This window comes from Eumetopias jubatus, unplaced genomic scaffold, assembly GCF_037043125.1.
Source record: "Eumetopias jubatus isolate StellerSeaLion01/CBP00866 unplaced genomic scaffold, mEumJub1_p1.0 scaffold_8, whole genome shotgun sequence".
Taxonomy (NCBI): Eukaryota; Metazoa; Chordata; class Mammalia; order Carnivora; family Otariidae; genus Eumetopias; species Eumetopias jubatus.
This window is the reverse complement of record NW_028274814.1, coordinates 29990792-30007353: the sequence shown is the minus strand read 5'-3', so window position 1 is coordinate 30007353 and position 16562 is coordinate 29990792. Positions and strand designations below refer to the sequence as shown.

General features: G+C 51.3%; 2 protein-coding genes across 3 annotated transcripts in view; one reads left to right on the top strand and one right to left on the bottom strand.

The window, feature by feature from the left end:
- Nucleotides 1–526: 526 nt before the first annotated feature.
- On the bottom strand, nucleotides 527–11095 carry ANKRD16 (ankyrin repeat domain 16). The gene is made up of 7 exons (XM_028114701.2): nucleotides 10315–11095; nucleotides 7931–8151; nucleotides 6243–6285; nucleotides 3903–4011; nucleotides 3424–3585; nucleotides 2489–2567; nucleotides 527–1414 (listed from the first exon to the last, which is right to left on the bottom strand). The coding sequence occupies exons 1-7, from the start codon at nucleotides 10632–10634 to the stop codon at nucleotides 1257–1259; spliced, it is 1092 nt and encodes a 363-aa protein (XP_027970502.1). The 5' UTR covers nucleotides 10635–11095; the 3' UTR covers nucleotides 527–1256.
- Nucleotides 11096–11410: 315 nt separating this feature from the next.
- Nucleotides 11411–16562, top strand: part of FBH1 (F-box DNA helicase 1) — a 52491-nt gene continuing 47339 nt past the window's right edge. For both annotated transcript variants that reach the window (XM_028114608.2, XM_028114606.2), the window contains exon 1: nucleotides 11411–11547. Coding sequence is in view for 1 of the 2 variants with exons in the window: in XM_028114606.2 (XP_027970407.1) it covers nucleotide 11547 (1 nt within the window). In the remaining variant the exon portion in view is untranslated. The remainder of the gene's footprint in view (nucleotides 11548–16562) is intronic.

Here is a 16562-nt window from a genome sequence, read left to right as displayed (position 1 = left end):
GCTGGACATGTGCAGGGACCGACCCCTCATGGAGCCGCTGCAATCAGAAGCTGCGTCGCATGTGTGTACAGGGAAGGCAGCTGGCGCCATACCCACCCTTCTGTCCCCCCGCAGGTAACAGGACCATCTTTAGACCCAAAGGGCAGTGACACAGGGGGGATCTCTGAAGTAGCAGGAACTGAAGCTCGAACCAGTGCAGATCACACGGGGCGCCACTTAGAGGTCACGAGACAGATGATACCAGCAGGTCTTGGCTGTTGGACTAGGAACCAGCCCGTGCCATCTGGGATGACGAAGAACTGGAAAGTCTCGCTCCTTCCCTGGCCCAGCACGATGCTCAGGCTGGACGGATGTGCAGTATGTCCTTACTGGGTCACGACCAGCAGGAGGATCAAGTATGGCTTGTGACGGATGCGTGTGATTTCCTAAGAACGACCTGGACTAATTATTCTTTGTGACCCAGAGAAAATGATCTTCATCACCTCCCCCCAAAAGTAAAAAGGAAAAGAATCCAAATGTCTGAGGATGCAGGCTCCCTTCAATCTATTTAAACTGCTACAGAATTTTTGGAGTTACGATGTCAAGAGTCTTCAACACTCTCAGGCTCCAGTGGGCAGGGAATCAGGACAGGAAATAGGGTAGGTGTTTTAAGAACAAACTCCATTCTTTGACTGAGGCAGTAGAAAAGTTTGGAAAATATCTTAGCTGCATTTTTAGGTGTATTTGTTATCTGAAGAAAGCCAACACAGAACCATCAAGTAAAAATAACCTCAAGATTAAAGCGTTATGGCTTAACTAGCAGCGCTTAGAATGTACAAATATTTCCATTATTTTCTCTCAGATATCTGTGTAGGCATCTCCTTCCTGGCTACGAAACCATTGTAATGACCAAGAAAAAGCGAGGAAGGAAGGAAGTGGCAGGCTGGTTATGTTTACGGCTCTTGGACCGTTAAAATCATTGTCATAACATCCCTCATAATATTGCTCATAAAAAATCTGACCTATTTACGTGAACACGTACTCTGGGTTACATTCACGTGGGTCACGTGCTTCTCTAAGGGCTCCAGACACTGGCTTCATGAACATCCCCTAATTCCACTTGAAGGGCAGAAAAAGCAGAATCCAGGTCCTGGAAAGACGCCATGTGTAGGTCACAGGGCTCAGGAGCCGGCGTCCTCACGGCCCTCTGGCTGGGGACCCCAATAACGGCAGCAGCAGGATGTGGTCACTGTGCCTGTCCTTGCTCAGAAGCACCCTCAGGACTCGGGGTGGTGGTCAAAGCACTGAAGGATGTCTGCGCTGCGAGCGAGCTGCCGAGCCAGGGTGCCCGAGACGTCTGGGGAGTCGCTCAGCCCGGACCGCAGGAGGAGCTCGACACAGGCCGTGTGCTGGCCGGCGCAGGCCAGATGCAGGGCTGCGAGGAGACAGAAGCAACACGGACTTGAAGCAGGATGCTGCAGCAATGCCCATCTGGTGAGCAGCTACAACCCAAAACAAAACTCCTTCCACTACGCAGACTTTATATTTCCACGATTCCTGTCTGTGCCCTTGCCTCTGTGGGATCAGAGCATTTCCCCCCTTTTAACCGGACGGGGTTGGAAATGGTTTTAAAAACATCAACCAATTAGAGAATATAAGAGATTTTTGTCTAAAGCCACGAAGCAAGTTCACAAACAGGTGACTTTAACTGGCACAGAAACCATTTTAAAAGTTTTGTGAATTCTCCGTGTCAGTAAAAATATCGCCACGAATAAGAATGACGTGATGAACAGAAAAATGGACACATCCTCCCCTTTGAGAACTAGCACTCAAGGTTCTTGGTGCTGTGAGCCCTAGGATCCTGCATTCTGCAGACAAAGTCTTGTGTCCCTGGACTTAGTGACGGTCCTGTGCAGCCTCGGAGGGAGCTTCTAAGCATCAGAGAGAGGCTTGCCAGGCGGCCGTGGTGCACAGAATGTTCACAGGAGAGCTTATTCTAACCTGAGTCTAAAGAATTAGCTCTCGGGGCACCTGGGTGGCTCAGTCGGTTAAGCATCTGCCTTCAGCCCAGGTCATGGTCCCAGGGTCCTGGGATGGAGCCCGATTCCAATTCTCTCTCTCCCTCTGCATAAATAAATCTCTCTCTCCCTCTAAATAAATCTTAGAAAAAAATTATAGTGATTCCAGTTTTCAAATGCACTCCAAAGAGAGACGACCTAGGGAGACTCTAACTGGAGGCGGCCAGCAGCATGGTGGATTTAGCAAGTGTTCCCAGGAGCACACAGTGCCGTGCTGCGAAGTAGTCAGAACAGCAGGGACCAGTGGCAGGCCCCGCCATTGCCGTGGGAACAGACATTGCCAGAGCTTTGCAAATATGTCGTTTCAAAGAAGGGTTGCTGAGCTACTACTAGAGGAATAGTCTAAAACCAGTGTTTTTAACATCAAAGTCCGTGTATTGTTTACATCGATTACTAGTCATTCCCCAGGCGCGAGGGACTCGAAGCCATACCTGATCGGTTTCTTTTATCTTTGGAATTGATGTTGGCACCCAAGGATAGGAGCACCCGGACTGTGCTCACGTGTCCTTCCTGAGGGTTGAAATACGCTTGTTATCCCGTGACGAGGAAATAAACAAGCCTTTAAACACAAACTAACATGTTAGGTACTTTTTCTAAAAGACTCAGCTGCTAAAATGGAATTTTCACATCTAGAGGGAGACTCACACAGTTCTCAGGTTGGAGTGTAAGCTGTCAAATCCAGATTTTGGTGACATTTCATTATTATAATACAGAGGATCTACTCTGTAGGCCAAATTACCGACTACTGCTGTCGGGAGCAAACGTCCTGATTCACACAGAACATGTGCCTCCAGAATCTCTCCCAGCAAACATGCTCTTTGCTGGAATTTCAGAGCGAAGATAAACAGGGAGCCCGCGACCCGTCCTGGACGTTTGTCACAGCGCGCGTCACAGCACGTCCTCCTCGACTACAAGCACCTGACAGGACTCCTGTGCAGCTGGCCAGGCCGCGCGGACCCAGGGAGACAGGGAATCACGGCCGCGAGTCCCACGCATCCTCTCTGTGGCCTCCACCGGGCTCGGGGCACCCTCGTCCCTCCACTGCCTTCCTGGGGGACAGGAGAGGGCCGTTCACAGGGAAATAATTACACCTGCTGCTGCTGGAAAAGCCAGTTGGGGCAGCTGGCCAGTGAGGCTGAAGATAACCCGCAAAACAGGCCTAACACTTGAGACTGGGCGTGTAAGCAATGAGCCTCCGCTGCAGAAATGTTCCCTTCTGGAATCTAGTGTAAGGACAGAGCAGCAGGACTTCACACGGGGGATCCTTAGGGCTGCAAACGACATTATTTCTGAAAACGGAACACGAGCGGGTGCAAACGAAAGGCTGGACATGACACGGAGGGAGGGCTTTCCCAGAGAGACAAACCTTAGCGGCGAAATGCAGTGGCGTCAGGCGGCTGGGTGCTGCCCTGGCGTCCACGTCGGCGCCCAGCTCGGACACCAGGAAGCGGAGGGCCTCGTCCTGCCCAGTGACGGCCGCCCTGTGGATGGCCTGTGCGCCCAGGGCGTCCCGCGCCGCCCAGCAAGCCTGGCGGGCGAGGGAGGGGAGGCCACACGTGAGCAGCAGGGACCTCCTGGCGGATCCCCAGGGCCTCTCTGGCCAAACACAGGCCAGACCCCACGCTCCGGCCCCCGGCGCCCTCGGTGGGCAGCCTGCGCTCACTCCTGTGGTCCAGCCGCTTACTGGATCCCCCTCCTCCTCTCACTGCTCCCTGCTCATCTCACACGTGAGCCCCGCAGGGGCCCCAGACAAGGACGTCTGCCTGCCGCTCGCCGACCGCGACACTGAGCCCACATCGGAGGCGCTCCCTGGTCTGAGACTCGTGGGAGGACCCGTTTCTATACCTGGTGCTGTTCGAGCAGCAGCTGGGCCACATCGACGTGGCCGCACTGAACTGCGTCCATGAAGGGTGTGCAGCCACAGCTGTCCGCGCAGTCGGCTCCGTAGTGGCACCTGCCGCCCGAACCCAGAGCGGCAGGTCAGACAGCGGTCCCTGCGGCACGCGCACACACGCACGCGCACGCACACACGCACGCACGCGCACGCACGCACACACCGCGGAGACCGGAGCGCGGTCCCTGTCTCCCAAACTCAGCCCCTCCTCGGACTTCCTCACCCCGTTTCCAGGCATCGTCTTCCCCTCAGGACCAGCCTGTTACCAAAAATCTCAGTTCGGGGCCCACTTCTCCCGCCGTGGCTCCTGCCTTGCTAACCATTCTCACAGGCACCGGACCGCCCTGGGTATGGCCACTCCTGCTTGACACCTTTACCTCCCAACCGCAGAGAAAAATCTAAATCCTCATGACCCTGGGGTCAGGATACTGTGGCATCTGCTCATGTCCCCAGGCTCCTCGGGGCCAGCCGCGTCCTTCCTGACCCTCCCCCCCCCCCCACCTGCTTCCCCGCCCTGCTTTCCCCACTGTCCTACCTTCCTCTCAATCCTGCCTTTGTCTTCTCCTACCTACTCCGCTGTCCTACCCTTTCTGTTCCTACCTGTCCTTTTCCTTAATTCAGCCTCCAGTGTGACCTTCCATTCCTGCCTTCTTCAGTTAGCTGACCCACGCCTCCCCGGCCCTCCCCTCAGGCCCGACTCCAAACGGACCTACCTTCTCTACGATCCTACCTGTCCGTTCTTCTTGGTCCTGCCTCCTACCCGACCGACCTCCTTCCGTTCCTACCTCTCTTCTCTGTTCTCACCTTCAGGGGCCTCTCTGTCCTACCCTCTTCTTGCTCATTATCTTCTCCTCCGGTTGCCCAGCTCTTTGCTGCCTCTGCATTTGCTGAGCCCCTCTGCTTGGAACACCGGTTCTCCCTCCTTCACTGCAGCTTCTAGCTTCCATATGACCTCACAGAGGCCCCTCTTCTCTCCTCCATCCACAGGAGGACCTGTGCTCCCTCATGGCACTGCATGAAGTCCTGGTCTCTTCTCACTATTCAGTATCTGCTCTGGTAATCCCTTCCACTCTCATGAATTCAGTCATTGTTTCTATGTTGATGATGCCCACATTTGTCTCTCAGCTCACACCCCTCCTGCGGCTTTCAGATCTGTGTCTGTAGCTGGCCACTCGACATCTCTGCTTGGGTGCCTCACAGATGCATGCAACTCAATGTGTCCAAAAGTGAAATTATCATCTTCCCTGGCAAACCTGCTCCTCCTCCAGGGCTCTCTGTCCCGGTAAATGGCACCAGCACCATCACCAGTTGCTCAGCGAGAAACCTGTCATCTTGATGTCTCCTCCCTCATTCCCTTGATCAAATTTTTCACCTGGATCTATTGATCCCACTTCTTAAGTATCTCCATGTCTTTCTCTTCACCTCTACAGTCAGGGTCTTAGTCCCGCTACCATTATTTTTCTCCTGTCGAACTGCAACGGCCTCCCAACATTCACGGCCCCCACTCCCGCTTCCCCCCAATCCATTCTCTATTTTCCAACCAGAGGATCTCTGAAAAATGCAAATTTCTCATTACTGTCCACCCGGCACACTGCTTAAAACCCTTCAATGGCATCGCATACACTTAGAATAAAATCTGAAGTCCTCACATCGTCCTATGTCCTCCCTCGGTCCGGCCTTCCTCATCGTGCACTATTCTCCCCGGCACTCCCGGGGCAGCAGCACACACTGAACTTTCAGTTTACTAAAGCACCATGCTTTCTCTTGGCTCTGAGCATTCCCGGGGACTGTTACCTCTGTCTGGAATGTGGCCCACCTCCCACTCTTAGCCCCCTTCAGACCGTAGCTTGAATATCCCGGGGGCCGAGATTCCTTCCTCCCAGGCAAGGTGGGTCTTCCTGGCCTATGTTCCTGGAGGGATCCTGCGATTCCTTGTACTCCTCGGACTCACAGGATGTGAACAGCGAATCTTGTCTGCCAGTGTGTGAGCTCCACGGGGGGGACCCGTGTCGGCTGGCTTCTCTTGCAGCCCGTGCATGTGGTATGGTGCTAAGTGAGTGCTGAGGCACTGAGTATTTGAGTACTTGCTGAATGAGCAGATGCATGGGTGATTTTTTTTTTCTCATGTTACTTAGCAATTTTTATTTTATATTCTTTGAGTTATGTCCGTTGTTCATCTCTTTGGGTACGTTAGTTTCTTTCTGAGCAATTTTTCTGAGCTTTTCCTATAGCATCGATATTAACTGTCACAATTAGGGAATCCTTCCCCCCATTTGCTGTTTTGTTCTTACCTCTGGAGAAGGACCTTCACTGCGTCTAAACAGCCATGCATTGCTGGAAGAAGAGAGTTGAGAGTCAGAGCTTTTTAGTGCAGGTATAAAACTCTTCTTTCCTCCTCTCTCTGCCCCAACCTTTTAGCTAGGACTTTCGGGAAGTAGTCATTAAATCAGGGACACTGTTACCATCCTAGAAAAATAAAAATTTAGCTGGGTAAGTGGTAACGATGATGTTTTCACTTAACAGGCACTTGGCCAACACTTGATTATCTTGTTTTTTTGAGCACTTCCATGGTAAATTCTCAGTCTTAAACTTTCTCCTCACTTTTGTGCTGCAGATCCTTAGGGCCGGTCAGTTTCTGCCCAGGAAATGTAAAACATATTAATAATGATCCATGACAAAATAAGCAGGAATGTGATTCTCCTACTAAAGAGAACGACACTCAATAGTAAAGATTTCAGCTATCTGTTCTCCAGTATTTTCTGTGAATGGTTAGGTGCTGATTGTTTCTAGGGGAACTAGTCAAACAATTCATAGCAGAGAAAAGTTTTTCTACTCACTTGTAAAGATGTAAACAATTCCTTGGTCCCTAATTGCTCTCTGTAGTGGTAATAATTGTATGCGTATTTCCTAAACTCTGTCGTCACAGGTATCGATGTTTTGAGAAACTAAGGCCCTGTATTTTTATTTATTTATTTATTTAAAGATTTTATTTATTTGACAGGCAGAGACACAGCGAGAGAGGGAACACAAGCAGGGGAAGTGGGAGAGGGAGAAGCAGGCTTCCCGCGGAGCAGGGAGCCCGATGTGGGGCTCGATCCCAGGACCCTGAGATCGTGAGCTGAGCCGAAGGCAGACGCTTAACGACTGAGCCACCCAGGTGCCCCAAGGCCCTGTATTTTAATTCAATATACTATCCAGAAGGCTAAAGATCATTTTTTAAATTTCTTGATCCGGACTCTTGAGGTCTTTAATATCTGTGTTGTCTTACACCCCAGCACTTTTTGCTTTTCACTAATTTAAAATAATCTATGAATAGATAATTCAGATTTAAGGATAATTACTCAGTTGTATCCCACATTTTTATTGACATGATCACTAGATAAGTCAAAGACACTCAGGCCCAGGTACCTTCATTGCAAGTTCCTATATTTATTTAAGTGGATTAGCACTGTGGTAAGTATTGCTGAGGATATTCAGAAATATTGTCTCTTTTCCTCCTTCGGGTAACAATGACAACGTAAACCTGATCCTGAAAATAGCCATACCCAGTTGTTCTGTGCTCAGGGTGTGTTAAGCACTGCACCAGGGGGTTTATATACATCCTGTTCCTTAAACTCTCTAGCTACCTTGTGATATGGGCACCATTACCATCATGATGTTGCTGATGAGGAAATTTGCTTAAGAGGCTAAGTCCCTTGCTCAAGGTCAAAGACAGTGAAGAACAGAATGAGCTTTCCAACAAACTGGGGAGGGCAGGACAGATACGAACACGCGAAACAAGAACGGATCATGTGCCGAGTTCCATTAGCTGTAGGGACAAACTATATGTTGAAATACCCTAAAGCTGCTCTTAGTCCTGGCCCTCTAGTTTCCAAACCCCTCCAGCCCTGTGGGTGCCCCTAACTAGCAGGCGTTCTGCAGGGCCGGGCGGGCGGGCTGCACGTTCGTGCCTGCGTCCCTGCAGAGCTCCCAGCCGTACCTGCCGTGTGCAGAGGAGTTCTCCCGATTTTGCTCTCTGTCTTCCAGGCCGTTGGGCAAACAGTGAGCAAGTACCGGAGGACCAGAGGGTCACCCTCTCGGCTGGCAATGTGGAGACTATTCCAGCCGTCTTTGTTCTTTAGAAGTGGGTTGGCACCATGTTCTACAAGGTCCTGGATCACCTCCAGATTCTTCCTTGTGCAGGCCATCATCAAAGGAGTCCTAAGGCCAATCAGGACAAACAGACGGAAGGGCAGCTGAGACATTAGAAGTGTGCGTCCAGGTCTTCAGAAAAGCACATGCCCTTGGCAGAGATGGAAAACCTAGAGGACTCAAGGGTCTGGGAAGCAGGAAAACAGCATTGACTGGCAACTTCTCTGCCCGCAATGAGACACTGGGAGAAATAAGAGAGGGAAAGGGATTAGGATGTAGGTGTGCCTGCCTGCGGGAGGGGAATACTGAGGAGGAAAACCTGCTTCTGGACAAGTTTCGACTATGGGACCAAACTGAGACAGAGTTAATCAAAACCACAGACAGTTTGTCTTGAATAATGTATTTTTAAAAAGATTTTATTTATTTATTTGAGAGAAAGAGCACAAGCAGGGGGAGTGGGAGAGGGAGAAGCAGGCTCCCCGCTGAGCAGGGAGCCCGACCCGGGGCTCGATCCCAGGACCCCGGGATCACGACCTGAGCCGAAGGCAGACGCTTAACCAACTCAGCCACCCAGGCGCCCGTGTCTTGAATACTATTTGTGTAAGAGATACTCTGCTGGACTTACCCCATTCACTTCAATCAGTAGTCATTTATGAATTAAATTGTGCTGAAAAAGGGTTAAAAAAGAACATATGACACAGTGCCTACCCATGAGGAGCATACACTGGTGACATAAATGGAACAGTGTGATTACAATAAGTTTCTGAACTGACTTGTGTCCACAATTATGGGAATAAACTACATTAAAATCAAGGGAGGTGGCTCTATCCTCTCTCTTCTCATAAATGATCTCGGATGAGCGATTTCAATTCCATGAGCTTCTGGTTTGTCATCTGCAAAACGAGAGAGACATAACCCTTGGAAAGCAAGGGCAGGTCTTATTCACCTCCTGATTCCTGGGGTTAGGACCCATGTCTGGCACACAGCGGGAGCTCACTATACCTAGGAGACCCCGAAGGCCGCATCTAGGATCTATCTTCTAAGATTGCTATGATATTAATTAATTACCAACACTTTTGAGGGGGGGGTGTAGCAATGAGAGTGAATGAGAAAATAAAGAGGGAGAAACCCAGATAAATGAAGGCTGGAACCTTCCAGAAGGACTTCACAGAGGAAATAAATCTTGAGCCAGGCGGGATGATTGGAAAAGCAGGGAAGGTATTGCAGAAAGCCAGAAAGGTGAGAACGGACAAAAATTTCTCACTGCAGCTATACCTCTCACATACGTACTCAAATGAACTTTGCCTCTTTAATGGATTTTTGGGGAGAGGCCAGTTCCCTACCCACAGAATTGTTTTGAGGCATGTATGAGGTAATATGTCTGTTGGAATGGTCTTTAGACCAGTTTACCAGCAGCAGAAGAAAACTGGCCTTGTGCTAAGTCATAGCCAAAGTGCAGCCCTCAAAACGTAACCATACTGACTCCCTCATCCCAGCAGGCAAGATGCACTTTATTTAACTACAAGTCTATCTGCTGTGGTTCATATTTATATCAGATCAGGAATCACTTGCAGGCAGGAACTTCATTATGTTATGAATCTTAGGATGTTCATCACCACATAGTGAGTACTGGAAACAATGTCTGTCTGACAAAATGCAATTGGTTTGTGTGATGGTACCTTGGAGTATCGCTCACGCGAGGCTATTCATGTGATAAAATCCCATAAAGCACCACACACACTCAAGTGTCTGTGTAACTGGTGAAATCTGATGAAGAACATGGACTGTAGTAGCAGTGTCAGTTTCTTAGTCTTGGTATTGCACATAGCTGTGTAAGATGGTAACTTTGGGGGAGTCTGGGGGAAGGGCCCACGAGGCTTCCCTGAACAGTTCTTTGCAACCTTCTGTGAAGCTCTATTCCAAAATAACAAATTAAAACAATGCTACTGGTGAAGTAATCATGTAGCTAGGCGAGGCTCAAGCTATAGGTAGTACAGACAATTCACTGTTTGATCCTATTGCATACTGTTTCATAAGGGAAAAGGGTTTGGAACAGAGGACTGGAACAGTTAATCCCGTAAGAGTACCCCACTGTTCACAGAGGGTAATCTGTCCTCCAGGGGGAGGCTCAGAAGCTGTGGTGTCGAGGCGGAAAAGTACACGGGACTCCATAACTCTGCGGAGAAGTGGAGGGGTGTGGGGGGGGATCTTTCGGGAACCCCAGCCACCTACCAGTCGGCTTTCTTCAGGCAGTCGACCGCGGCTCCTCTGCCCAGCAGATAGCGCACGCAGTCCCGGTGGCCCTGCGAGGCAGCCTCGTGCAGAGGTCGCTTGTAGTCTCGGTTGGCGGCCTCGATGTCCATGTCCCAGGTCTCGACCAGATAGGCCAGCACGTCCCGATGCCCGAGGCGGGCGGCGCAGTGCAGGAGGGTGTCCCCGCCCGGCCCCGGGCAGCTGGCGCGCCCGGCTCCCCGCAGCTCCTCCCGCAGGGCGCACAGCCGGCCTTCCTGCACCAGCCGGTAGAGCCGCCGCGGGTCCCCCGGCGCTGCCATGGCCGCGGGCGCCGGTGGGGGAGGAGAGGGCTTGCGGGCCCCCAGCCCTGCCCCCAGCGGCCCCCGGGACGCCCGGCCCTCCGCTGCTCTATGCGCGGGTGGTCCTCCAGCGGGCGACTCGCCTCGCCGGCCGCCGCGGACGCGCGCTCCGGGTGCGGGCCCGGCCGTGCTCACGGGCCCAAGGCTCGGTCCCAGGCTGCCGCCCGCACCGGCTGCATTTGGGGGCGCCACATCAGGTGTGAGGGGTGCTGCCGCCCAGCCGGCCCCGGGCCAGCGCTCGCTCCACGGGGCAGCAGGGTCCGCCCAGCCCCGACAGCAGCCAGCTGGGCAGCGACGGCGGCAGCGGAGGAGGAGCCCGCGCGGGGTAGCACCCGAGAGCGGCCGGGATCCCAGCCGGGGCCGCCGCCTTCCGGTCGCCAGGCAGCCGCGGGCCCTCGGGGAGGGGGTGGGGCCCCGCGCGTCCCCACCCTCAGCCCCTCCCTCACCCAACCTCAGCACCCCCCCCCCGCCCCCCCGGCCGCGACCCCTCCTCCGGTCCGCGGGCGCTCGGAGGAACTCTGGGAAAGTTTCCTCTCGCCTCCTCGGCCCCAGCGGAAGCACGGACGGGGCGGGGTCGCTGGCGGTAGCCGCGCCCCCCTGGTGTAGCGCGTTCCGATTGGTCGCTGGGGCAGTCCGTCAGCACGCCCCCTTCGTGTGCCGTTCCGATTGGACTTTCAGGCAGTCCGTCAGCCCTGGCGGCGGGCTCTTCCCGGGGCTGCGGCTAGGGCGGAGCTGGCGGAGGAAGTCCGCGGCCTGCTCGGGCTGGAGCTGCCCTGGGGACGCTGGGACTGGGAGGCCGGGAGGCCCGGGCCCTGCGGCGGCGGCGGCGGCGGCGGCGTCGGCGGCGGCGGGAGGCCGGGTCTGGAGCGCCATAGTGCGTGAGGCCGCGGACGTGGCAGGGAGCGCGGGCGGGGCTGTGCCGTGTGGACACCTCGCCTCTTGGGGTCCTCAGCGGGGGTCCGGCCTGGCGGGGCTGGGAGCAGGTCCGTGGGGGGCGTGGGGGCCCGGGACGAGCGCAGCTGTGCAGGAGCTCGGGTCCGCCGCGGGCGGCCAGGCTGGAGGGGTCGGCGGGGCGTGCACGCAGGAGGGCGAGGGGCGCCCCCACACTGCGTCCTGCGGCGGGGGAAGGGGGGCGCTGGTCGTTCCCCGTCGGTTGCAGAAGGAGTCACGGGGGACGTGGCCTCGGTGGCTGAGAAGCCCGCATTTCCTTTTCTACCCTGGTGTTTTGACCTTGGGCGAGTCATTTGATTGTGTCCTCTTGCGACTCTTTCATTTGTAGGTTCCTTATCTGAATACCTCTCCTCTGAGTACTAAGAAAATTAGGGTGATGTGGGTGGGAAGGCCTCGAGCTTGTCCGGTGGAGGGTACGTTGAGATCTAAGCAAGCTGAATGGGGTGATGCGAGAGATTAGGGCAGGTGCTGAATTCTTAACCAGGTCTTATTGGTGCTAGTCATTCAAACCTCCTGGTGTTTTCAGTCCAAAAGTTGCTACTATTTGCCTGGCCTGGAAACGCTTATGCTTTACATTCTGCGTTGCGCTGTATGGTTTACAGAGTACCTTAATTAATTTGCAAACAGCCCTGTGAGGCAGTATTAGAGGTGGGGAAATTGATGCCTCAAGAAGTTAGTGATTTCCCCATGGAGCTAGAGGTAGTGAAGTCCTCTGGAACAAAGGATGGTGGCACCTAGTAAGCGCCTGCTGGGGCCTGGCACTGTGCTCACATGAATTAAGGGAGATAAAATGGAAGGAGACCTCTGGTATGGACCCGTGCAAACAAGCGCATTTCACTAACGAGCAGATTGAATTTGGTTAATTTACTGAGTAATATGGGTAGTCACTGGAGACAGAACTGGGTCCAATATCAGCTTTGCTGAAGTTATTGTTCCATTATATCTTGCCACTTCAGCAAAGGGTAGGTTTAAAAGTATTTTCAAATGCGTCAAGTTTTAGAACATGCCCAACATTGCTCTTCCTGCGGCTGTTGGTTTGGTGAAAATGGAAGCTTAGGCATCTTGTAACTTTATATTTTTTGCTGCTCGTGCCCCCCAGCCCCATCCTAATCACAAATGACCCCACTTTTCCTTGCCTTATGTTATGTCTCCAGTTTCCATTTTTATTTTTTTTATTTTTTAAAGATTTTATTTATTTGAGAGAGAGAGCGAGAGAGGGAACACAAGCAGGGGGAGTGGGAGAGGGAGAAGCAGGCTTCCCGCTGAGCAGGGAGCCCGATGCGGGGCTCCATCCCAGGACCCTGGGATCACGACCTGAGCTGAAGGCAGACACTTAACGACTGAGCCACCCAGGCGCCCCTGGTTTCCCTGTTTTTAAAACAAAATGGGGACACATGGATGCACGATAAGAATAGTTCTTTTTTTTTTTTTTTTTAAAGATTTTATTTATTTGACAGAGAGCACAAGCAGGGGGAGCGGCAGGCAGAAGAAGAGGGAGAAGCAGGCTCCCCGAGGAGCAGGGAGCCTGATGCAGGGCTTGATCCTAGGGCCCCGGGATCATGACCTGAGCCGAAGGCAGTCGCTTAACCAACTGAACCACCCAGGCGCCCCACAATAAGAATATTTCAAATCCAGATAATTGGTCACTTACCTGGTGCCCTCAGTGCAGATCCTCTCCTGTGTTCTTTAGGAATGTAGCTTCTGTATCCCCCTATAGATAACTAGATGATAATGTATACACATCTGACCATGGCCCTTGTGATTTTCTACAGCAAAAGCGTGGTGTAGAGGGGAGGAATCTGTACAGTAAGCTGACAGATGGAACTGTGCTTTGGTCTTGCTGATTTCCCAATTGGGCTGCCCATTTCTTTTCTGCAGGCTTTTGGAATTTGTGGTCTGCTATTTAGTGTCTTACTTCTCTTGTAGTCAGTATTGGCATTGGGATTTGCTACGTGGCTGTCTTCTCTCCTTTCTTGTACGTTGTATTTCGTGGTCCTGTAGCATTCAGCTGCGGTCATCGGTGTCCTGATTGTTGGCATGTTCTGTGGTCTGTGAGTGTGTGAACGCTGTTGGTATTGGTCATAGAACTGTGAGTTCAGTTTTGCTGCCATCTTTTCTCTGCTGCTTCTCATGTCCCTCTATCCTTCCTAGGCGGATTTTATTTGAAAACTGAATTGGATTCTGTCTTTGCCCTTCTAGCTTGGAAATCACTTACTCCGACAAATTTATCTCGCAGCATCTCACATCTTACAGCTTCTACTGTCACTCACATGCCTTTTGAGGACCAGTCTCCTATTTCAAAGTTCTGCGTGGAGCTTAAACCGGCATCCCACAGATAACTTTAAAACGAAGCAAAACAAACAACTGCTTTCAAAACGGGGAAACTTTCATCTTCCCTTCTAGGAAAAAGCAAGAAAAACAAAAACACTGTCTCTCTTTTACTCCTTAACGTGGTTGATGACGTGACTTCTGGGTTCCCGCTAGAAATGTCAGGTACCTTTGTCACTCCTCTTTCGTCGTTCTTCTCAGTCTTGTTGAAGAAGATGTGTTGGTCTTCCTGTTCCCCTCCTCCTATTTCTGCTGCTGCTCAGGCCTTTCCCAGCTCTTGTCTCGGGTAGGGAAGTAGCTTTCTGTCGATTTTCCCGGCGGTCTCTGTGTCCGCCCATCCTCCACCCAGCTTCCAGGATGACTGTTGTGGAGTGTGAATCTGACTCTGCGTAGGCCCTGCTGGTAAGCTAGATGATCCCCCGAATCGCCTACACAGTAAAGCCCACAATTTCTTTAGTGCTCTATTTAAGGACCTTTACAATCTGTGCCTTCAAATTCCTTTTCCAGCCTTCTCCCCCATCTGTGAACCTCTTGTTCTAATGAAATTCGACTTCCCACTGTACCAATGCTGTGCTATTTCTCTGTGTTTTGTACATAGTGTTTCTTTTGCCCTACTGAATCCTACTCGTCTTCTGAGGCTGAACTCTTCATAAAGTCTTTTTCAACATCCCTACTGTGTTCCCTTTACTCTCGTCTCACAGCACTGCATGCGTGCATTTGTGCAGCACAAATAGTGCCTGATGTACGGTGATTTGTGATTGTTTTGCTTGCTGCCTTATGCGCAGGCAAAATCGTTTCTGTTTTGTGGCTCGCCGTTTAGCATTCGACACCGGAGAGGAAGCCTTCACAGTGTTTATAATGAATCTGGGATATAGTGACAACTTAAAAGTGCTTGTGGAATGAATTGACAGAAGGAAAGGCCTTTCAAATATATAAAAATATACTCTAGGCTGTAAGTAACAGTCATTTTCTTATCTTCCTTTCTTTTCACTGTTCCTTCTTATCCTTGTGAGAAACCTGCACCTCCGTCCTTGTGTATTCTAATAAGTGAATGCTGTCTCTTCAGGAGGAACAGGTGTTTACGGGGTGTGAGATGATCTGAGGAAGATGAAGCCTGCGAGCCAGGCCTGTGGGATTTCTAGAGAAGCAGGTTGTGGCGAGGGGAGGCACCCCTGTCAAGGGAGCTAGGACTACAGTATCTTTCTGTGTTTATTTCTTGCAGTGCTAATGGGGACGCAGTATTTTGAAGTTTTTCCATATTGAGCTTACTGTAGTTGTGATTATTTTCTTCACAGTTATGTTTTCTAAATACTCACTCGTTATTAAGTCTTCTGTTATGACATTTCACAATGATGAAAAAAAGTGACCTAGAAATTAAGCCTGAAGTTTTCAGAGGCTGCTTTAAAGCCTGCTGGATATGGAAGGTGGAATGTTACAGGAGAAAGAACACTGCCCCTGGGGAGTCCAAACAGCAAAGTGCTGTCGCGTACAAACCGCATTGTGACTTGAAGCAAGCCTCCTCTGAGCCCCGGTTAAAGTGCGGCCCAGTCGTAGGATCTGGTGAGGTTCCAGTGAGGATATGAAAAGGAACTTCCGGGTTTCAAAGTCAAGGAAGAACCAAACTTCCATGGAGGGAAGCCGGGGAGCACTGCGGTGGTGCATTTGTCTGATCGCCAGTTACACATGGAGTGGTATGTGTTGGGTGCTGGGCTGAGGGAGTCCCTTGCTCCTGCCTCCCGCCAGATGACAGAGCTTTCAGTCCGAGTGGAAGACATGTTAATATCTACACAAACAGTTGATGATAATATAACAGTAAAATACACGATAGTAATTTGCATACGAGGCATATCAAATACAGTTTTACAGATAATTGTTACAAGTATCTCAGAGACCCACAGGGTGGTTTTATTACTGCAAAGTGCTTCCTGGCTTGAATGAATACTTCCTGCAGGGCTGAAGTTGGGAAATGATACATTAACTGGTTAAATTGGGTCCTTAGGTCTCACAGGTTGCAATTTGACCTGTGAAGTACCTGGATCCTTGCCATAATGGGCCATATTGCAGCATACCCAGCTACCTCCATAGGAAACCCAAGATGGAAAGTGTCTACTTGTCTGTCTTCACTGAGCCCCTCCGAGAAAAGCAGGAGGCTTGTGGGGAACTAACAAGAGGAGGTTAGGTGACTCAGTAAGTTAGCAAAACTGCCCTCTGTGGTTCTTTTAGGAGCAGTCTGTCCGGTCAGGTACTTTGTCCTAGACAATTATCTTTTCTTTTCTTTTCTTTTTTCTTTTTCCTTTTCTTTCTTTCTTTCTTTCTTTCTTTCTTTCTTTCTTTCTTTCTTTCTTTCTTTCTTTCTTTCCTTCCTTCCTTCCTTCCTTCCTTCCTTCCTTTTCTTTCTTTTTTTTCTTTTTTTCTTTCTTTCTTTTCTCTTTTAATATTTTATCTATTTATTTGACACACCGAGAGCACAAGCAGGGGGAGGGGCAGAGGGAGAAGCAGACTCCCCGCTGAGCAGGGAGCCTGCTGTGGGGCTTGATCCCAGGACCCTGGGATCATGACCTGAGCTAAAGGCAGACGCTTAACCAACTGAGCCACCCAGGCGCCCTGATT